The 23472-nt window shown below is 44.3% G+C and overlaps 1 protein-coding gene across 2 annotated transcripts in view; it reads left to right on the forward strand.

The window, feature by feature from the left end:
• LOC139405875 (semaphorin-3ab-like) overlaps positions 1–19317 on the forward strand; it is a 29531-nt gene extending 10214 nt beyond the window's left edge. For both annotated transcript variants that reach the window (XM_071148316.1, XM_071148323.1), the window contains 16 exons: positions 5441–5601; positions 6760–6822; positions 10394–10513; positions 11405–11495; positions 12237–12356; positions 12786–12928; positions 13603–13717; positions 13906–13975; positions 14300–14444; positions 14622–14841; positions 14931–15022; positions 15178–15219; positions 15962–16119; positions 17191–17258; positions 17370–17515; positions 17778–19317. In XM_071148316.1, coding sequence (XP_071004417.1) covers positions 5441–5601; positions 6760–6822; positions 10394–10513; positions 11405–11495; positions 12237–12356; positions 12786–12928; positions 13603–13717; positions 13906–13975; positions 14300–14444; positions 14622–14841; positions 14931–15022; positions 15178–15219; positions 15962–16119; positions 17191–17258; positions 17370–17515; positions 17778–18332 — 2309 coding nt within the window. In that variant the 3' untranslated portion in view covers positions 18333–19317. The remainder of the gene's footprint in view (positions 1–5440; positions 5602–6759; positions 6823–10393; positions 10514–11404; positions 11496–12236; positions 12357–12785; positions 12929–13602; positions 13718–13905; positions 13976–14299; positions 14445–14621; positions 14842–14930; positions 15023–15177; positions 15220–15961; positions 16120–17190; positions 17259–17369; positions 17516–17777) is intronic.
• Positions 19318–23472: the final 4155 nt, after the last annotated feature.

The raw sequence follows: 23472 nt of genomic DNA on the forward strand, positions 1-23472 counted from the left end.
TCCTGATGTACGTATTCAAATATGTAACAAAACAAAATACATCCTGTGACAAACAGAACCGAGTCACTAATAAACAAGCAATACACCCTCAGCTAACAACCAACTGCACAACAAGGTGTTGATTCAGCATATAGCACTCTGAAACCTATCATCAGCTAAAGGTTTCGTTATCACACATAGTAATACATCTACTACCATACATCTACTACCAATCCCACATTTAGAATATAATCTAGCAACTGGCTGTAGAGTGATTGTAGAGAGCTTTCAGGTGGGTTATATATTGGTTGTAGAGAGGTTTCGTGTTGGTTATAGATTATTGATTGGTGTAACAGAAGCTGAAAACATACACAGTGTAATGTATGACTGTGGTTTGACCTGGACTACGTCAACAGAACATTCCCATTAGTCTAGCGAGCTATACATCTACCCACACACAGTGATATTAAACACATGGCCATAATGAACATTACTAATGTTTCTCCAGAGAACACTCACAAATGGCTGTCACTATTTCAGGAAAAACACTACTTGACGAAAACTTTTCAGGGAAAATACTCTTGTTCTACCAAGCTCAGGAGTCCAACCCTCTGGAGAGCTGTCCAACCATCTTATGTATTCTGATAGATGAGACCAATGGTAATACATGGTAGCTAGGTTTTTGTAGTTCACCTGTGTGAAGAAATGTGCTTCTAAGATCAGACACAGATCTTGAACAAACAGATATTCCACCTAGCTTTCAAGCCATAAGTGAGAAGGGAGTATGCCACTACTGCCTACGTCAAACCACATTGGTCTGTGGGGAGAGAGAGAGAGAGAGAGAGAGAGAGGGAGAGAGAGAGAGAGAGAGAAGAGAAATATAAATGGAAGAGTGTAGGGACTAAGGCGCCCAGAATTACAGGGTGTTACAGACACTCATCTTAACAGTTCCTCAGAGATTTTACGCTGTGGTTACTTCATTATTGCCACTTATCTCACACACACACACTCACCCTGTCCCAAACTCTCTCCCTGTCTCTTCCCCTCTCTCCCTGCCCCCCACTCTCTCCCTGTCTCTTCCCCTCTCTCCCTGTCCCTCACTCTCTCCCTGTCTCTTCCCCCCTCTCCCTGTCCCTCACTCTCTCCCTGTCTCTTCCCCTCTCTCCCTGTCCCTCACTCTCTCCCTCACTTTCTCCCTGTCTCTTCCCCTCTCTCCCTGCCCTCACTCTCTCCCTGTCTCTTCCCCTCTCTCCCTGTCCCTCACTCTCTCCCTGTCTCTTCCCCTCTCTCCCTGTCCCTCACTCTCTCCCTCACTTTCTCCCTGTCTCTTCACCTCTCTCCCTGTCTCTTCCCCTCTCTCCCTGTCCCTCACTCTCTCCCTGTCTTTCCCCTCTCTCCCTGTCCCTCACTCTCTCCCTGTCTCTTCCCCTCTCTCCCTGTCCCTCACTCTCTCCCTGTCTCTTCCTCTCTCTCCCTGTCCCTGACTCTCTCCCTGTCCCTCACTTTCTCCCTGTCCCTCACTCTCTCCCTGTCCCTCACTCTCTCCTTGTCTCTTCCCCTCTCTCCCTGTCCCTCACTCTCTCCCTGTCTCTTCCCCTCTCTCCCTGTCCCTCACTCTCTCCCTGTCTCTTCCTCTCTCTCCCTGTCCCTCACTCTCTCCCTGTCTCTTCCTCTCTCTCCCTGTCCCTCACTCTCTCCCTGTCCCTCACTCTCTCCCTGTCTCTTCCCCTCTCTCCTTGTCCCTCACTCTCTCCCTGTCTCTTCCTCTCTCTCCCTGTCCCTCACTCTCTCCCTGTCTCTTCCCCTCTCTCCTTGTCTCTTCCCCTCTCTCCCTGTCTCCTCCCCTCTCTCCCTGTCCCTCACTCTCTCCCTGTCTCTTCCCCTCTCTCCCTGTCCCCCACTCTCTCCCTGTCTATTCCTCTCTCTCCCTGTCCCTCACTCTCTCCCTCACTTTCTCCCTGTCTCTTCCCCTCTCTCCTTGTCCCTCACTCTCTCCCTGTCTCTTCCTCTCTCTCCCTGTCCCTCACTCTCTCCCTGTCTCTTCCCCTCTCTCCTTGTCTCTTCCCCTCTCTCCCTGTCCCTCGCTCTCTCCCTGTCTCCTCCCCTCTCTCCCTGTCCCTCACTCTCTCCCTGTCTCTTCCCCTCTCTCCCTGTCCCCCACTCTCTCCCTGTCTATTCCTCTCTCTCCCTGTCCCTCACTCTCTCCCTCACTTTCTCCCTGTCTCTTCCCCTCTCTCCCTGTCCCTCACTCTCTCCCTGTCTCTTCCTCTCTCTCTCTGTCCCTCACTCTCTCCCTGTCCCTCACTCTCTCCCTGTCTCCTCCCCTCTCTCCCTGTCCCTCACTCTCTCCCTGTCTCTTCCTCTCTCTCCCTGTCCCTCATTCTCTCCCTGTCTCTTCCCCTCTCTCCCTGTCTCTTCCTGTCTCTCCCTGTCTCTTCCCCTCTCTCCCTGTCCCTCACTCTCTCCCTGTCTCTTCCCCTCTCTCCCTGTCCCTCACTCTCTCCCTGTCTATTCCTCTCTCTCCCTGTCCCTCACTCTCTCCCTGTCTCTTCCCCTCTCTCCCTGTCCCTCACTCTCTCCCTGTCCCTCCCTCTCTCTCCCTGTCCCTCACTCTCTCCCTGTCCCTCACTCTCTCCCTGTCTCTTCCCCTCTCTCCCTGTCCCTCACTCTCTCCCTGTCTCTTCCCCTCTCTCCCTGTCCCTCACTCTCTCCCTGTCTCTTCCCCTCTCTCCCTGTCCCTCACTCTCTCCCTGTCCCTCACTCTCTCCCTGTCTCTTCCCCTCTCTCCCTGTCCCTCACTCTCTCCCTGTCTTTCCCCTGTCTCCCTGTCCCTCACTCTCTCCCTGTCTCTTCCCCTCTCTCTCAGTCCCTCACTCTCTCCATGTCCCTCCCTCTCTCTCCCTGTCCCTCACTCTCTCCCTGTCCCTCACTCTCTCTCTGTCCCTCACTCTCTCCCTGTCTCTTCCCCTCTCTCCCTGTCCCTCACTCTCTCCCTGTCCTGCACTCTCTCCCTGTCTCTTCCCCTCTCTCCCTGTCCCTCCCTCCTCCTGACTTTCACTTATTCACAAGATTCACAATACCTCTTCATCATTTGATATTTTTCCTTATATTTTTCCTCCCTCCTCTCTTTCCCTCTCTCCCTCCCACACACAAATGTACGGGTGGTCAGCTGGTGTGGGCGATGGGTGTTGGTGGGTTCATTGGGTGAGGAGAGAGTGTGAGAAGGAATGGTGTGTGCATATGTGGGTGGGTACGTGTATGTGTGTGTGTGTGTGTGTGTGTGTGTGTGTGTGTGTGTGTGTGTGTGTGTGTGTGTGTGTGTGTGTGTGGTGTTAGATATGGAGTGTGAGAGAGATTTAGGTGTGAGAAAACAATTTTGGCAGCAGGTAAAGGTTACAGTTTCATCTTGAAAGGCGGTCAAAATAACACCCCTCAGGTTGCAAACATTGTATTGTACAATACTGGGCTGTTTTTTGACACTGCCCTAATGGTTGTTGTGGTTTGAAGTGGTTCACCAGAGCCTACAGGAAGACTAAAACTAAAATTGTTTCCCAGATCATTCATTAGGTCACTGCAAATTTTCTCATAAAACAAAAACTGTCCAGTCGTGGTGATGATTATAGAACGTTTGTAGGTAACATTCACCTGATATTGCAAGAAGGTTCCCAGAACACATTTAATCTGTTCTTTAAAAAATCCCAGAATATTTCATTAGGTTGTGGGAACGTTGTATGTGATTCCCAAAAGAGTTTCCAAACACAAAAACTGTCCAGTTGTGCTAATTATTGCAATTGTTCTATTAGGTTGCAAAAAACTGTTGCCTGATGTTGCAAGAAAATTCCCAGAACACGTTTTATTTTCTTAAAAATGTCCTAACACATTTATTTACATTATGGGAACATTGTGGGGATATGACAAGATACATACCAGAGAGAAATATTATTGTGTGGACATTTTTGTGTGGAATGTTTTTGTGTGGAATGTTTTTGTGTGGAATGTTTTTGTAACATCAGGTGAATATTTTTTGCATCCTAAAAAAAAAATTGTAGACTCATCTGTACAACTGGACAGTTTTGTGTTTTGGGAGCATATCTTTTGTGATGTCCCCACAATGTTCTCACCAGACTGTTCCCACAACCTAATGAAATATTCTGTGAACCTTAAATAATAGATTAAGGACTCTATGCAATCTGTAATGATTCAGCTTTACAGATTCCGCAACATAAATATAAAGCTAATATCCGATCGAGCCGACATATGTAGCGTTTACCGTGAATGCATTCTCTGCTGAAGCAGGAACATTGCTTTTAAATTTCATTCACGGTGTAACGCTGAGCTTCCCTAAATGTTTTATTTTGTAGGAAAGGTCTTGCAACCTCCGGCGATTGTTTTATACAAACATTCTATAATCATCACCACAAATGGACAGTTCTTGTGTTATGAGAAAATTTGCAGCGACCTAACGAATGTTCTGGGAACGTTCACTGAACCAATGATGGTTTGCTGGGAAAACATTACGGGTACATGTACATTGTGTTATTAGATTAGCTGGAAACCGAATGAGAACTTTTGGGGAATGTTCAATGGTGGTTGTTACAGATCTTGTGCACATTTTAATACACCAATTTAAATGACCTCATGGTTGTTGTGGATTGCAGTGATTTCGCCAGTGTCTACTCTGAGACAGGCTGGTCATTCTGTATGGAGAATTGTCTCAGTTTTCCGCTGTGAGTTTGTTCTGTGGTCCAGATCTGCTTGGCTGGCCAGTCAAGGTCAGTTCCCCCAGCCAGACCATTTGGTCATTGCCACCATTTGGTCATTGCCACCATTTGGTCATTGCATCTGATTCATAGAATACATATTTGCTGGACACAAACTAGTGTGGGGAAGAGGGTGTGAGGGAGAATGTGTGATTGGGCAAGAGAGATCACACTAACATTTTTTAAATTAAATCTCTTTCTGGTACCTCACCAGGCTATTGGAGTTGAGATCGTGTCCCTGCTGCTACGCTATTAGGAAAAATGGTTCCAAAAGGGTTATTCGGCTGTCTCCATAGGATAACCCTTTTTGGTTCCAATTAGATACCTTTTTTGTTGCCATGGAACAATTATTTTTTTTACAGGAACCAAAAAGGTTTCTTCAAAGGGTTCTGCTATGGGGAGAGTGTAGGATGTGTCTTCATGTGGGGATGGGATGTTTCCCCTCTGACATTATGATATACTGAGGGGACAGGTCAACATGCTGTTCTATTAGATGCTGTTCTATTAGATGCTCTATGCTAAGACTTCACTAATTCCCCTTTTCAAACTATAGGAAGTATATGGTTACCAATTGTTAATGCTCTCTCTCTCTCTCTTTTTACGTTCCAATGACCTGGACAATTTCAGACATATATCCCTCAAACTCTCTGTCTCTCTCTGTCTCTCTCTCTCTCTCTCTCTCTCTCTGTTCTCCTCTCCAGAGATGTTGGAGTCTAATAACTTGGTGACGTTTGAGGGCCAGGTGAATAGCTCTGCCTACCACACGTTCCTATTGGACGAGGAGAAGGGTCGTCTGGTGGTGGGAGCCAAGGACCACATCTTCTCCTTCAACCTAGTCAACATCAGCAGAGATATGGCACAGGTAACAGTTACAATACACTTATAACGCATAATAATCAATACACTTGCATATATACACCATAGTCTGTCTGCTTGTAGTCTGTCTGACTATACAGATGTAGGATCTTAATTCGAGCCAGTTTGCTACAGAAGGAAAATAATCCTGCAGCTAAAGGAAATGTGAGTTATTATGTGGATTATAGTTAATGAACAAGTTTTTAGGGGTGGATACACTTTTCGTAAGGGAAACTCATGTCTGAAATTTTTGGGTGGAAATTACAAACTTTGGAAACCTTTTTAAACCTCAAATAGCCTATACATTTAACATTTCCTGCATTTCAGGAAAATGATCCTGCAACAGGGTGATCAAATTAAGATCTTACGTCTGTAGCTATCTCACCCCTGTCAGTCTTAGCCAGTTTCAGCCGGGGACTCTGTTTCTACCATAGAGATAGATAGAGGACTCATCTTTGAATCTGTGCCATTATAACATCTGTGACAGCGTAGGCAGTGCTATTGAGGCAATTTCCATTTTTAAGAATTACATTTTCTTCTTTACTATTGGCTGATCCCTCCTGATGACCCGGTTGAACATGACTCTAACAGGGTCACCTGGAGGGATAAGCCAATAAAGTTGGAAGTCCCACCAAGGTGACTACATTAAAATGGTGGAAGCACTCAATGGCGCTGCCTATGTTAATACAGCCTTTTGGCACCTAGAGGCCTCTATCATTGTCCATGGTTTCTACAGAGAAGCGGCTGATGATTCATTCAGATCTGAGCTGTCGTGCAGGATCTCACACTGGCATGTTAGCCACTCCACGCACACCTGGATGAATAATGCGTAATCAAAAACAAAGTGGAGAACAAATCGCATTGTGACTCCACTACACCCACCACACACATATACACATGTGAACATACACAGGTCCGCAAGAAGACACATACACATCAATGAAATCTCATAAAATATGAGCTTCCTCCTACAAAAGTGCATTTTGTAGTAACGTTGCTGGCAGAACCACCTCAGCTAATTTAAGGCTTGTTAGCTGAACAGCTGCTTGGTCGAGGGTTTAGGGTTAGGGACTGGTTGAAGTTAGGATTGCTAGTGGCTGATTAAGGTTATTATATCTATGTGTATTGTGTAGTGAAGTATCCTTATCTCTCTGTGTCTGTGTAGATCCCGTGGCCTGCCTCCACCTCCAGAAGAGACGAGTGTAAATGGGCAGGAAAGGACCTAATGGTGAGTAGCTACCTCATCTTACACCATCTCTCCCTCCCGAAGTACTACTTTTTACACTACAGTGGGTTTATGTCATCTGTGTGTTGACACATGGACAGGAAGCTCGGAATCTGATCACAATCCCCTTGCCAAGATTACATGAACTTAATCAACTAGAGTCCAACTAGACTGTAAAAAAAATCCATTGATGAAGTCACCCCATTGTTTCCGATGAGAATGCTCAGTGGCACATTTGATGATCAGGAAGTGCCATATCAACATGTCACCATCTTGCTACATGTTTTTGGAAATGTTGCATGCGCAGTTTGAGCTACTCTAGGAAGTGACGTTGCAGGCTAGCTCAGTGTATCTTAAGTTGAAGGCTGGGTACTGCAGACTACCAATAGCAACTAAATTATCCTTTGTCTGTGTGTGATTTTAAAGTAATCAGTTCAAGGACATACATCTGGTGAAATAGAAACAATTGTTGGTACCATGATTGATTTGATTTTTATTTTATATACTGTATATATAGCCACCAATATTGACCACAAAGATTGTCATTTTCCCATTCACTATAATGGGGTATCCTGTTTCTGGAAACAATGCCTGCAGTACTGCAGTCGGCCTTCAACTTGAAATTCACAATGCGAGGGGACAGTCGTTCTCCCCTGGTCTAACAATAGAACAGTTGACCTAACCACTGGGATACGGGGCTAACAGTGGACAGCCAATGGGCTTACAGTCACTACTTTCAACACAGGAGCAGTGTCCTACTGTAACATCAGCTATGGCTGTGTAGAGACGGTTATTTTGGTATAAGCCAGAAGAGGACTGGCCACCCCACATAGCCTGGTTCCTCTCTATGTTTCTTCCAGGGTTTTGGCCTTTCTAGGGAGTTTTTCCTAGCCACCGTTCTACACCTGCATTGCTTGCTGTTTGGGGTTTTAGGCTGGGTCTCTGTATAGCACTTTGAGATATCAGCTGATGTACGAAGGGCTATATAAATACATTTGATTTGATTTGATTTGATTTGTTAAATAGAGCATGGTTTCTGTCTACACAGTCATATGGCATTAGAAATTCCCACTGCTATACCAAGATCATTTAGGTGTGTGTTTTCCTCAGTCTAAGAAGAGTGATGTCGATACCAGCAGCACCTCTATGCTACACATGTCCTTCTTGCATGACTAGCTCAGTCGTGTATATTTGTCCTGTATACCTGTCTGAATGCAAGCAGTACATTGTGTAAAGACAGAGAGACAGTTCCATCTCTCCCCTTCTGACTTCCCTCTCAGACACAGCCTGGGGCCATGTGTTGACTGCAATATAAAATCATAGCTCCGCTGCGTCTCTCACTGAGTTCACAGGCACAAGGTCAAGCTATGCTGAGTTTCTATGGGGTTGATATGAAGGGCCATCAGGTCTTTTGTGTGTGTGTTTTCTGTAAACATTCTGGAAGGGATGAGCGGGGAGCCCTGAAGGATGGTCTTTGTGTGTGAAGGGCAGAGGAAACAGGGAGGAGAGGAAGAAAAAGAGGGCAGAGGGGAGAAGGAGAGAGAGAGAGAGGTAGCAGGACTACAGATGCCCTTGAACAAATGAACTTGAGCAAAGACACTTGTGAACATGCCGCAGGGAAGACCGTGAAAGAGAGATGAGAGAGAGAAAATAATAGAAGCAGACATTTCTAATTTACTCTACATCTATGAAGAAAGGAGGGTGATACACAGAGCCAGGGAAAAATTAATTAAATCTGCACATCTGCACAACCAGCTAAACCACCCTGAAATGTCAGACAGCTCTTTGGAGGACAACAAAGGCATACCCAATCAACAGAGCTGCTTCCTGTTGATAAAGTCAGATCAATTTAGTCATGCATTATTTGTGGTTCTGTTTTCTCTTTTTCCCATCAGTGTGATGACATTAATTTTCATGTGAGGTCAGGCCTGTTGCCTGCTCAGGCACGAGCTGACAGATCACGGGAAACAGGCTTTACAGCATGGAGACAGACACACTACACTACACTCATTACACTAAACAGTAAACTCAGATGTGGTTACAGTATGTAATGCTCGTAACATTTTATTGTTGTGGGAAGGTTGCTGGTGCGTTGCAGGCAAGTTGCAGGGATTTTTCTGCATTAAAAAGTCTCACTGTTGATGTCCATCATAAAATCCCTGAGCCTTTCTGATCAGGAGTCAGGATAGGAGAGAGGTCATTCAGTGTATATGGGGAGGGGGAGATGGAGAGAGAAATATAGGAGAGAGATATAGAGATCATTAAATAAAGAGAGAAATACTGAGAATTACAGATTACTGGCCTCAATCTGAACAGCGAGTTGTTGAGTCATTACACAGCACAACAGTCTGGATTATCTCTGAAACGGCAGAAACAGCACAACAGTCTGGATTATCTCTGAAACAGCAGAAACAGCACAACAGCATTGGTACAGTATAACCAATCAGGGCTGTTCCTTTCCCCAACATTGTTATTCACATGTAGTTGAAGTAGTTCCCTGCATATTCTTGGAATATTATTCATAGATGATTATTATTTTATTCTGATTTCAGATGCCCTTTACTCCCTCAACCTAAACATTTGTTTTCCCGCATAGCTCTACTGTATGTGATGTTGTGTTAAGTCCAGAGTGGGTTGGATAGGAGTGCTTACTTCTGATGGACAAACTGGGTTTTGACCCAAATGGGCAGGACTGGGTTTTGACCCAAATGGGCAGGACTGGGTTTTGATCCAAATGGACAGGACTGGGTTTTGACCCAAATGGGCAGGACTGGGTTTTGATCCAAATGGACAGGACTGGGTTTTGACCCAAATGGGCAGGACTGGGTTTTGATCCAAATGGACAGGACTGGGTTTTGATTCAAATGGGCAGGACTGGGTTTTGACCCAAATGGGCAGGACTGGGTTTTGATCCAAATGGGCAGTCCTAGGTTTTGATCCAAATAGGCAGGACTGGGTTTTGACCCAAATGGGCAGGACTGGGTTTTGACCCAAATGGGCAGGACTGGGTTTTTATCCAAATGGGCAGGACTGGGTTTTGACCCAAATGGGCAGGACTGGGTTTTGACCCAAATGGGCAGGACTGGGTTTTGACCCAAATGGGCAGGACTGGGTTTTTATCCAAATGGGCAGGACTGGGTTTTGACCCAAATGGGCAGGACTGGGTTTTGACCCAAATGGGCAGGACTGGGTTTTGACCCAAATGGGCAGGACTGGGTTTTGACCCAAGTCAACAGGACATGATTTTGCCCCAACAGCTTCAGAAAGCTTTATTCTCTGTGTACGTTAGTTGTTTTAATAGTCTGTTTATCTCCTGCGTACCCATGATATGCAGTGGTGCAGCGGTCTAAGGCACTGCATCTCAGTGCAAGAGGCGTCACTAAAGTCCCTTGTTTGAACCCAGGCTGAATCACATCCGGCCGTGATTGGGAGTCCCATAGGGCGGCGCACAATTGGCCCAGCGTCTGGCCGGTGTAGGCCGTCATTGTAAATAAGAATTTTCTCCTAACTGATTTGCCTAGTTAAATTAAGGTTAAAAAATATATACAAAATCTCTCTCTTTTTCTATCTCCAGAGTGAATGCTCTAATTTCATCAAGGTGTTACAGCCATTTAACCAGACCCATCTGTATGTATGTGGAACCGGAGCCTTCCACCCTGTCTGTGCCTACCTGGAGGTGGGGAAGAAACTAGAGGTACACCCACCTGCATTGTAACTATTCACACATGTATTCATCTTTCTGTCCACCCATCAGTCTGCTTACTCTAGTAATCTAGCTCTAGTGTTCTGCTATTTACTGACCAATATGACATCATAAGCCATGGAAGAGGGAATGTCATGGTTTTTGCTGTCTGATTCAAGCCTTATATGAGCTGCAGCCAGATTACAGTATTAACAAAAACTCTACACTATAATGTGTGATTATGGTTTTGGCTTTCGATTTATAACTATAAACCGTGGCGGTATTCTCTGAATTGTAATGATTCACTGATGGCTTGAAGAAAAATGTTTTTATTCGTTCAGTAAATGAGGTGGAAAATTCCATCGTCCAAAACATCCTCAATTCATTACTTTACAAATGAAAAGCTGTGTGTTTGCGTGTGTTCTATACCTCCTCTTCGTAATGTCAGTGAGTCAGGCTTTTCCTATTCATTAGACTGCAGAGAATTAGAGAGGGAGAATGTCACTGAGAATAGTCGTCCCCGCTCTTAACTGCCCTGCTGGGCCCACATGTTAAAGTGACTCTATGAAAGGGGTGTCCAACCCTGTTCCTGGGGAGTTAACTTCCTGTAGGTTTTCGCTCCCACCCCAGTTGTAACTAACCTGGTTCAGCTTATCAACCAGATAATTATTAGAACCAGGTGTGCTAGATTAGGGTTGGAGTGAAAACCTACAGGATGGTAGCTCCCCAGGAACAGAGTTGGAGAGCCCGGCTCTATGAGAATGTAAAATATCAAAATCTGCAAAAATAGAGATACAATGTTTTTTTCCAAGACGCCAACATCATGCATTGATGTCAATCGGACTTGCGGTAAAATCTGAGTTCTAAATGCTCTTTCTTTTGACCTATTTCTTATGTAAACAGGACAGTGTGTTCAGGCTGGAGCCCCAGATAGAGAACGGTCGAGGGAAGAGCCCTTACGACCCCAAGCTGCTCACAGCATCCATGCTCATTGGTGAGTGACCCAAAACAAACTCACACACTCAACTTTCTTTATCAAGGCACTAATTTACCCCAGAACTTTTCACACACATAAAGAGGAAGTTAAACCTCTTCTCTCATCGCCACTCATTCATTATGCATATTTACAGTTAAGAGGAAGTGGATAAATGACAGGGCTGGGTATATGCAGTATAGCAGGGCTGCCCAACCCTCTTCCTGGAGATCTACTGTCCTGTGGTTTTTCAGTCCAACCCTAATTTAACACACCTGATTCTACTAATTAGCTGCTCAACAAGACCTTAACTAGTTGAATTAGATATGCTAAATTAGGGTTGGACTGAAAACCTACAGGACAGTAGATCTGCAGGAAGAGGGTTGGGCAGCCCTGCAATAAAGTGTTCATCATGTGTAGTGCTCTACAGTGGACACACTCTAATTTCCAAGCCTGTAAGAGAGGTAGATGTGTGTGTGCAAACCTGTGTGTGTCAGCTTCATTTCTTCAACATGTTCATCACCAGAACCACTATATGACATCACATCACCCCAACCAAAAGATGGTCATTTTCCAGCCCATGACCCCTCTGTCGCTCTCTCCTTGTGTTCCTTGTGACAACACATTCTACCTGTATTGTTAAGGCTGCAGGCACCATAATGTACCTACTAGACTAATACAGACACTTGACACCTGTACATGAAAGGTCATGAGACACACTCATACACACACCTGATAATGTCCTCCTCCTCTGTCCTTCAGATGGCGAACTGTATTCTGGGACGTCAGCTGACTTCATGGGGAGAGACTTTGCAATTTTCCGTACGCTGGGACAGCATCACCCAATCAGAACAGAGCAACACGACTCTCGCTGGCTGAACGGTGAGATGGCGATAAAGAACATTCTCAGTTCTGATGTTCTCAGTTCATTGAACTATGCTTGCATGATGAGTAACCTTGCTTGATTCTTGAAGACTTGTGTTAGCTCCCCAAGCGGATGCCTAGGCTTGCTAAAAGTCTGTTGTCTGTTGGCATGCAGACGAGCCGGATTAAAACCATCTTAATTTGAGACAGAAAGTGTCTCAAAGACAGAAACTAAAAAGACAAACAGACAGAAGCTGAGACAGAAAGTTGTTCTCAGAGCAAGATAACAGAGAAGAGAGTGGAGAGCGAGTGTTAAATCCTCGGTGTTATTGACATGACTGCAGAGAGGGTGTGGTAGCAGACACAGTATGTAAAGGTTTTTACTGGGGAAGAAGTCATGGATTCCCTATTTCATTATTTGTTAATTTTGTAATTTTTTTTGTGTAGACCCCAGGTTTGTGAGTGTCCATCTGATCCCAGAGAGTGACAACCAAGAGGATGACAAGATCTACCTGTTCTTCAGAGAGAACGCTATGGATGGGGAACACGCAGGGAAGGCTACTCAAGCACGCATCGGACAGCTCTGCAAGGTACACACACAAACACACTCAGACACCTCAGACTAAAACAGCTTCCTCTATCTCTAACAGAGGAAATGAGTGACGCCGTGTTTTCCTCAACGGATGCTTTCATAACCAGGTATCTCTCTCCTCTCCGGTTATATTTAGCTGCGAGGTGTGTTGTGTTTGGTGTGGCTCTCCTCTTACTGAGGGAAACCTGAGAGGGAGAGGTGGCTAATACATGACACTGGAGCCAGAGACACGGCAGAGAGACTACGTAACAATGGTGGTACTGTTCGGATAATGGCTAGTATTGGCACAGACTAGTGTCTCCTCAGCCACCGAGTAGCGTGCACAACCTCCCAGCCTGATCTCTCAGTATGTGAGGAATCTGCTCTTCTCCACTCAACACAATCCATTCATTATACAGCGTGTCAGTGTTAATAGAGCGCAATAAATCACTGTGGATCTGGGTGTGGATGTGTTTGTTTTCTCACACCGGGAGCCTGCATTGTGTCGACGTGTGCAGAAAAACAAACACGCAAACACAGACTGTTTTGATAAAGTAATATAAGAATCTGTAAGATTCTGTTGCCTGTTCGGGTGTCAATCATAGTTCTAAAATGCAGCATTGTAGTGTTGTTTTGTAGGCGGGATGTAGTAAATGTTTGAGAGGTTCATTCTGGTGTGTTTCCCTCTATCAGAATGACTTTGGAGGCCACAGGAGTCTAGTGAACAAGTGGACCACGTTCCTGAAGGCCAGACTGGTCTGTTCTGTACCTGGACTCAACGGCATAGACACTCACTTTGACGAACTACGTGAGTGTTTAACTACCACTGTGCATGTGTTGTATTCTATGTCAGGTGTGTGTGCCTGTGTGGGTATGAAGAGGGCCTGTAGTGTGTTTGGATATGTTATGGGGAAACAAAATCATCTACAGTATATTTCTGCTACTGTATTGTGATTTGTTCTCGAGGCTAACACTTCAAGGTTATTTTGTTCTCAGAGGATGTGTTTCTGATGAGCTCTAAGGATCCCAAAAATCCCATTATCTATGCAGTGTTCACTACATCCAGGTACGTACACCTGCCAGTCACCTGTTTAAACTCCCATTGGAGGTGTATGGATCCTGTTAAAGATTTTTGCTGGAGACGTGTGAATCTATCCTCTCTCTCTCTACCTCTCTACCTCTACCTCTACCTACCTCTACCTCTCTCTCTCTCTCTCTCTCTCTCTCTCTCTCTCTCTCTCTCTCTCTCTCTCTATCTCTCTTTCTCTCTTTCTCTCTCTCTTCTCTCTCTCTCTCTCTCTCTCTCTCTCTCTCTCTCTCTCTCTCTCTCTCTCTCTCTCTCTCTCTCTCTCTCTCTCTCTCTCTCTCTCTCTCTCTCTCTCTACCTCAGTAACATCTTCAAGGGTTCAGCAGTGTGTCTGTACAGCATGGCAGACATCAGAAGGGTGTTTCTAGGTCCATATGCCCACAGAGACGGCCCTAACTACCAGTGGGTTCCCTTCCAGGGACGGGTACCATACCCACGGCCCGGAACGGTAAGGGCATGACGGGGTCTTTGGGTGGGGGAGGGGAACACTTTACTTGAAGGGGCTATACATAAAGCATTTACAGCACTTTTAGAAGTGTTACCATATACAGTATTGTAAACTAGTGGATTAAATGGGACATGAGAGTAAGGATTCACATTGTAATCTGTGTATTTGAATCCACAGTGCCCCAGCAAGACGTTCGGTGGATTTGATTCGACAAAGGACTTGCCCGATGATGTCATAACATTTGCCAGAGGTCACCCGGCGATGTTTAACCCCGTCTACCCCATCAACAACCGACCAATCATAGTCAAGACGGACACAGACTACCAGTTCACACAGATAGTGGTGGACAGAGTGGAGGCTGAGGACGGACAGTACGACGTCATGTTCATAGGCACAGGTACACACACACACATACACACAATTGTGTGCACTCACACACAAACACACACTGAGTAATGTAATGTGTGTATGTTGTGTGTGTTGTAGATATGGGGACAGTGCTGAAGGTGGTGTCCATCCCCAGAGGGTCCTGGCATGACCTGGAGGAGATTCTACTGGAGGAGATGACTGTGTTCAGGGTAGCTTACACCCACTGATATAGTATACAGATAAAAGGACATGTACACCACATTAGTACATACTTATTACGCATACAGCTAAGGTACGATGATAACCCAAAACGTATCACAATTGGCTTCTGTGTTTGTACAATTGTTCATGTATTGTCTCCCAGGAACAAGCTGCTATTACAGTGATGAAACTCTCTACAAAGCAGGTAACTAACGCTGATCATATCCTTCATGACATGAGCAGGACAGACAAGGAATGGATGTCACAATAAACATTTATACGGGAAAACAGACGAGGCAGTCCTACGTTACAGAACCATGGCCTTAGTGAAGCTACAAATCAGATGCTATTGCTTCGTAAACGACAGGTGTACGGATCCAGCCTCTAAATAAGGGATACATCATCTTTCTGACATACAGAGTTAGATACATTCATATGTAATGCAGGAGTAGTGTTTCTCACTGGTAGTCAGCTTTCATCCACGCCAACTAGTGTTCAACACGCCAACTCACACAGTGAGCTGCAGAGGAGAGGGACACTACCATAGAAGAAGAATTTAACTGAATGAAAGCTATGCTATTCATAGAATTGCATTGTATTTCTAATATAGACTTGATGTGTCCTGTCGAGGTCATGGGTGACACACCTAGACTGAGGGCTTTATAGGGTGAAAAGCGACACTCATTGTAAGATGTTCACATGATGCTGACTAAGACAGAAGTCCATTGTTAGGATGTCAATGACCTGGTTTCTCATACGTAGGAAGGAAGAAACTGTACTGGTGTGCTATAGAAGTTGCCGAACACCAATAATAATATGATGTGGCCTTTCTGTTACTGTAAAAACACTACGTGGCTCTGAGAAAATGTCTAAACCATTATGCGTAATACATGAATAATGCATCAATTTGATCAGGTATTTTGAATATTTTCTCTCTGTTTCCACAGCAACAGTTGTACCTCGGCTCAGAGCTGGGTGTATCCCAGATGCCTTTGCATCGCTGTGAGGTGTACGGGAAGGCCTGTGCTGAGTGCTGTCTGGCTAGAGACCCTTACTGTGCCTGGGACGGGACCGAGTGCTCACGATACTTTCCCATGGCCAAGAGGTATGCTCACACACACACACACACACTCATTGCACAGTTAACTTTCAAGCACTGTTATTGTCATTCAAAGTCTGCACATAGTGGGTACACTATGAAGAAGAGAAAATCAGATCGGAGGGATTATTCATATCCACAGATTAAGGATATACAGTATGTCAGCTAGCTGTGTTTCTGTAGAGGTGGGTCTGATGATGAATAGAGCAGGCCTTGTGTTGGAGCCAGAAAGCCCTGAAGGTAGCCAGGTCTCATTTCTCACTGAGACACAGAAGAATAACCTGAACTGTGTTTACTGGCAATGAGAACCAGTGTCAGTCGTACCTGCAGGCAGAATGTCTGGGTGAACGCAGGGTGAAATAAAGTGTTAACAGTTCTGTGTATAGGAGGTGTGTGTGTGTGTGTGTGTGTGTGTGTGTGTGTGTGTGTGTGTGTGTGTGTGTGTGTGTGCACTGTAACCTTTCACCCACTCATAAAGTCTCCATTGGGTTATTGATTTGAGATTTAGCCTGAAGGTCTCATATTTCTACATCTTTTAGACTCTCATACTCTCTGAGAAAACTGCCCTGTAGGGAAGAGATTATATGTGAGAGAAGAGACTAGTTATTTCTCAATTAATAAATATCTGTTTTGTTTTTCACTCTGGATATTCCGTTGTTTGTTCCGTCATTATTTACAATACGTGTGTGTGTGTGTGTGTGTGTGTGTGTGTGTGTGTGTGTGTGTGTGTGTGTGTGTGTGTGTGTGTGTGTGTGTGTGTGTGTGTGTGTGTGTGTGTGTGTGTGTGTGTGTGTGTGTGTGTGTGTGTGTGTGTGTTTGGAATCCAACCCCTCTGTGTCTTTGACTGAGTGTGACTGTGTGATTCAGGCTGTGTAGCAGTTAGAGTGAGTGATTGATTAATTAGGTCTGAATTCCTCAGTCTCAGCTACCCTGTAATTATAACTACGCCTGTGGTCTACAGTGGTATGAAGCTCACTGGTGTTAGTTTATCAGCCTGGCTCACAACCACCAGCACAGCACATCCAGAACCACACACATGTACATTCACCAACTCACTGTTGACATGTGTTTTTGCAGGAGGACAAGGAGACAGGACATCAGGAACGGAGACCCTTTAACCCAGTGTTCAGATCTGCAGCATCAAGGTATGTATTTACAAACAAACCTCATCATGCAGTATTCCTCTATTCACATTATAATGGTGCTGAGTTCATGTAGTGTTCACACTATTATTTGTTGTGTGTGTGTGTCTGTAGATAACCTGAATGGGCAGCCCACGGTGCTGGATAAGACAGTGTATGGAGTGGAAAACAGCAGTACGTTCCTAGAGTGTAGCGCCAAGTCCCAGAAAGCACTCACCTACTGGCAGTACCAACAAGCCAACGACGACCGAAGACGAGACGTATGAAACCTGCTTTCACGAAATCTTAGACATACTGTAGAACTCCAGATAGCATTTCAATCATGATGTCCATAAATTAATGAAATACTGATTCCAGCATATCATACAGATTTCTGTATTACTATAGATACTATATCCTGTGCTGTGACTATGTAAACAAATACTCAAAATAATGGATGTCAAATGTAGTACTGTTTATCTTAGTATGTAAAGTAAAATCAAGTCGAGTGAAGTAATCATTGTATTATTCCTTTCTGTGCAGATCAAAACAGAGGATCGTTTTGTATGTACGGAGCAGGGCTTGCTGATCCGCACGTTGGACAAGAAGGATTCTGGGATGTATGTGTGCCAGGCAGTAGAACACGGCTTCATGCAGACGCTCCTAAAGGTCACCCTGGAGGTCATCGACACTGAACGCCTCGACGATCTCATTCATCGTGATGACGAAGACGCCGCACACACCGCTACCACACACACCACCGCCCGGGACACGTCCACAGCCCGGGAATCACCCAATCAGAAGCTTTGGTACCGTGACTTCCTGTCGTTAGTGAACCACCCAACCCTGAACAGCGTGGATGAGTTCTGTGAGCAGGTGTGGAAGAGGGAGAGGAAGCAGAGGAGGCAGAAAGCAAACCTATCCCAACAGGTCCAGCTACACCAGCTACACCAGCAGCAGCAGCAGCAGGGCCTCGTGCATGCTCACACCCACGTGCACGCCCACAGCCTGGCGGCCAAATGGAAACACCTGCAGGAGAGGCAGAAGGGCCGCAACCGCCGGACCCACGAACTGGAGAGAGCCCCCCGCAGCGTCTGACCTCTCACCCACTGAATCCCATGACCCTCCAACCCCCAACCCACATACCCTTTCCTCGTTCACGAACACCCTCCGAACCTCCTCCCCTGCCTCCTCTGCCCCATACAGAGATAAAGACTCATTCCACACTGACTTTGTACAGAGAATCTCAACTGGAAACAAAGGCAATAATATCCCGCCCTGGTCGATGTGTAGGCTGCGTGGGCACCCATGTTTACAGTGACACGGCACAGAGACACAGGATGATACAGTACTATTATATTCTATTATCTCAGCTGGCCTCTGTGGCCCCAGCACCATGGCGGGACAGTGTTAGCCAACACGAGGACTGGACTTCATGTAATTACATGCTCTCTCTACTATCGAATAACCTAATGAAAACATGGCTCTGTCTCCGCAGTAGCACGGCTTTGTATAGCTCATCGTTGTTGTCCACCCAGATTTAGTGGGTATCTTCAATTAACAACCACTATCTTAGAACAAGGGATGACAGTGTTTTATGACATACATGATTGAGCAGGGGATGTACCTTATGTGTGTATCACAAGGACAATTATAAAATACAGGTCATGTAAAGCACAACGGTTTGATGTTGAGAAGATTCTATGAGATATGAAGAGTTCTGAGGAGAGAGGAGGATGCCCGAGCACTGCAAGAAAATAAATTCATGGCTACTGAAAATTCAGTAGCCATGGATTTATAACTAAAGATGTTATTCTAACTTAAATCAGACATGTAAATATGCTTTGACACATTCTTGTACTAAAGGGAATGGTTTGCGGGTTTCTTGTTACATGATGCTGTTTCACCATAAACAATTGAATTTAGCAGTAGGTTAAACAAGTATCCAACGAGATTATGAAAGTGATTGTGTTCAGTGTAAATATAATCTCTCCCTTCCAAGACACAAATGTTTTCATGTTTTGTTTTCATGTTTATCTTTTTGATTTGTTCAGAGCCCTGTAATAAAATATGTTACACAGTTGAAGTTGACTTTATATGAAATGTTTTCTTCAGTTTATGTTTCAGTCAAACCACTGCATCCCAGCTAAACTATTAAATCTGTTTCGCTGAAGCGTTAAAGTTTGCGTGATAGAAATGTAAAGTCATTCCTGATTGAGATGACGCATGCAGCGTTTACCGTGAATGCAGTCTCCGCCAACGTGGGAACATTGGCTTTCAATTTCAATCATGCTGTAACACTGAACGTCCTCGATTCGGATAGAATAGAACCCTAAAACTTTGACGTCTCTGCATCGACTCTGTCACATGTTGTTCAAATGAATCAATTACTCAATGTGCATACAAAACTTGTTTTCCAACACACACATATTCATAGATATATGTACATTGTGAAAAAAATATTTTATATAAGTTGATCTATTTCAGAAAACATTTTGTAACATCTATTTTTATTGTTTTCTATCATTATAACCCTGTTGTTGTTACTTTATGATAACACCTACATCTAGGGTGCATTCGGAAAGTATTCAGACCCCTTGACTTCTTCCACATTCTGTTACTTTACAGCCATATTCTAAAATTGTTTCAATTGTGTTTTTTCCTCATCAATCTACACACAATACCCCATAATCACATAGCAAAAACTGAAATATAACAAATACTGGTATTACTTGGTACTTTGTTGAAGCACCTTTGACAGCGATCACAGCCTTGAGTCTTCTTGGGTATGCTGCTACAAGCTTGGCACACCTGTTTTAGGGGAGTTTCTCCCATTCTTCTCTGCAGATCCTCTCAAGCTCTGTCAGGTTGGATGGGGAGCGTCGCTGCACAGCTATTTTCAGCTCTCTCCAGAGATGTTAGTCCGGGCTCTGGCTGGGCCACTCAAGGACATTCAGAGACTTGTCCCAAAGCCACTCCTACGTTGTCTTGGCTGTGTGCTTAGGGCCATTGTCTTGTTGGAATGTGAACCTTCGCCCCAGTCTGAGCGCTCTGGAGCAGGTTTTCACTAAGGATCTCTCTGTACTTTGCTCCGTTCATCTTTTCCTCGATCCTGACTAGTCTCCCAGTCTCTGCTGCTGACAAACATCCCACACATCCCACATGATGCTGCCACCACCATGCTTCACCATTGGGATGATGGTGCCAGGTTTCCTCCAGATGTGACGCTTGACATTTAGGCCAAATAGTTCAATCTTGTTTTTTTTCAGACCAGAGAATCTTGTTTCTCATGGTCAGAGATTCTTTAGGTGCCTTTTGACAAGCTCGAAGCGGGCTGTCATGTGCCTTTTACTGAGGAGTGGCTTCCGTCTGGCCACTCTACCATAAAGGCCTGATTGGTGGAGTGCTGCAGAGATGGTTGTCCTTCTGAAAGGTTCTCCCATCTCTACAGAGGATCTCTGGAACTCTGTCAGAGTGACCATCGGGTTCATGGTCACCTCCCTGATCAAGGCTCTTCTCTCCCGATTACTCAGTTTGGCCGGACGGCCAGCTCTAGGTAGTCTTGCTGGTTCCAAACTTCTTCCATTTAAGATTGATGGAGACCACTGTGTTTTTAGGGACCTTCAATGCTGCAGACATGTTTTGGTACCCATCCTGAGATCTGTGCCTCGACACAATCATGTCTTGGAGCTCTACGGAGAATTCCTTTGACTTCATGCCTTGTTTTAGCTTTGTCATTATGGGGCACTGTGTGTAGATTGATGAGGGAAAAAAACGAATTAATACATTTTAGAATAAGGCGTACTAAAATGTGGAAAAAGTCAAGGGATCTGAATACTTTCCGAATGCAATGTAACATGTACATGCTGGCAAACAGGACCAACTAACAGAGCAAATACTTTCCACTCATTAAAAAAAGACCACTGGTGTTTTTTGGGACATGCAGGCTTCTCTTACAATAGTTAGCATACCACTAATGTACCGTATATGTCCATGTCAGACTGCAAATGTACTACATAGCGTACCATACTCTTCCAGCAAAATACAGGTATTGTGTTCTTTTCCAGGAGCATAGTGTATCTGTTTGTCTATGTATTTTCAGCAGAATCACTACATTATGTACCTTAAATGTGTTTTCTATGTACTTCAGGATGTGTTTTATTTTGGAATATCTCAACAGAGACAGACACAGTGAACCTGGAATGTAGTTGTGAACATAACATACACATTGAAGAGTAAATCCTATGGTCCAACAGCATGACACTGTGCTAATTGCATGTGAACGCCATTCTAGTGTACCTTTGTTTATATAACTGTGTAATGTTTCATGTTGTTTCTGATGGTATGCTCTTAGCTTAGAGGCAGTACATGTTAACCTGTTACTGAGGTGTAAATACTCTATTTGCAGTAGGAAATATAAGGCACACAATCGATTACTGGAAGTACTGACATACTTTGAAGAACACTTAAGTAGTGCATAACTGAAGTACTCAGACTTTAATTTTACCAAACCAGAGTTCCTATTTTAGAACCGGTATTCTTCAGTATAAAAGGTGCTGGTTCTCTGTACCGGTCATCTCCAGCCAACTTCAACCACTAGCAGGACTGCTGAGTGTAAATGAGGAAGTAAACTGATGCTGCTGTATTGACTGTGTTTGGCATGATGATGATGATGATGATGATGTAGTCTACTGTTCTAATAAAAATCTATTCCTAAAGCCTGGTTTTACTGACCCTGTCTTGCTATTTGTTATATCTCAGACTGTTACTCTACCACAATGCTACTAAGTCATGGGCACTCTGCAATTGGTACATAAATAGTTGCACTTTAAATTAATGATACAGTATATACCCATTGATTCTAGAATAATATAACTTCTAAATGCCTAATGAGCTTAGTTCAACTGTTGTACCACATCATAACTCAAAATAAACTTGTTTTACTCAATCGTTTGTTAATAATGTAATTGTGAACAAATACTGTATTGCCTCAAAACTTGGACTGGGATTCAATCTGATTGGCTTTGTCTGCAATACACGTTTTAAAGTCAAGGTTCCTGTGTTCGCGGTGACAACATTCACCGTAAATGTTGTAAATGTCAGCTCAATAGGAAATTACCTTTAAATAGCTCATTTTCCAATTCCCCAATCTAATTGAATATCGGCCATGGTTAAAGCTATAACATTAATCTCACGCTTGTTCAGTCCTTGCATCCATAGCTGTCTATGAATGTGAATGTCTCCACCCGCAGCCCTCAGATTTATATTAAAACTGTGGTGGGATTACCGCTTCGTTGTTGTTTGAACTGCAGATGTCCCCTTTAGAAACTAACCTCCACAGTGGGCTTGGTCATAATCATCTATTTCGAATATCAACACATTGAGATGAGACATTTGGTTGTTGTTACAGTTTTTCTCTTTTGTTAGCATGAGCCAATAGTTGTAATACAATTGCAGTATTTTAAATTGTAAAAAACACACAATGATATTCCATACACGAAAGATAGACCTAGCTAACAGCACACAGCCCAATTACCACCAGTATTTAATAAGTATTATAAATTACAGGCACTGAAATTATAATTCATGCTCGATGATTCATCATCTCGTCCTATGATAAAAACAAAAAAACAAACAGAAATCTCTGCAGGTTAATGATATTATGGTTTGACAGCTGACATGCCTTTGCTTTAAAACATCACTGTCTGTTTTGTGGTACGTGACTGCCCCCCTCTGGCAGAGCAGACATTTGTCATCATGGATCAGTTACAACTATCCTCATGTCCCTCACCACCAGGGTCCACCACAACTCTCACAAAGCACTGCTATATCCAAAGGACCTTACACGAGGGACAAAATGAGAGAGATACACTTCCCCTTTCACAATGAAACATGCCTCTCCTTAAGAAAGTCACTTTAGTAAGAAATCGCTAAATCAATTCCCAACGTCCAAATATAACAAAAATAATAGAAATTGAAAATACTCATGTCACTATGACCTATCCAATACAGTCCTCCTCCTCTCTCTCCTTCCTCTCCTTTACAGCGACTGAGTGGCGGAGGCGAAATGGTACAGAGATACAGTCATTTATCACATGCTACCTTGGGAAGACACTGGGTTTTTTCTCACTCAGGGGAATAGGGTTCTACTGAAGGGCATGAATCACACACACACACACAAACACACATAGACACACAGGTACACACAGCTGGCAAGTGTCTTCACTGACATTTTCAA

The sequence above is a fragment of the Oncorhynchus clarkii genome, chromosome 1, assembly GCF_045791955.1.
Source record: "Oncorhynchus clarkii lewisi isolate Uvic-CL-2024 chromosome 1, UVic_Ocla_1.0, whole genome shotgun sequence".
NCBI classification, from domain to species: domain Eukaryota; kingdom Metazoa; phylum Chordata; class Actinopteri; order Salmoniformes; family Salmonidae; genus Oncorhynchus; species Oncorhynchus clarkii.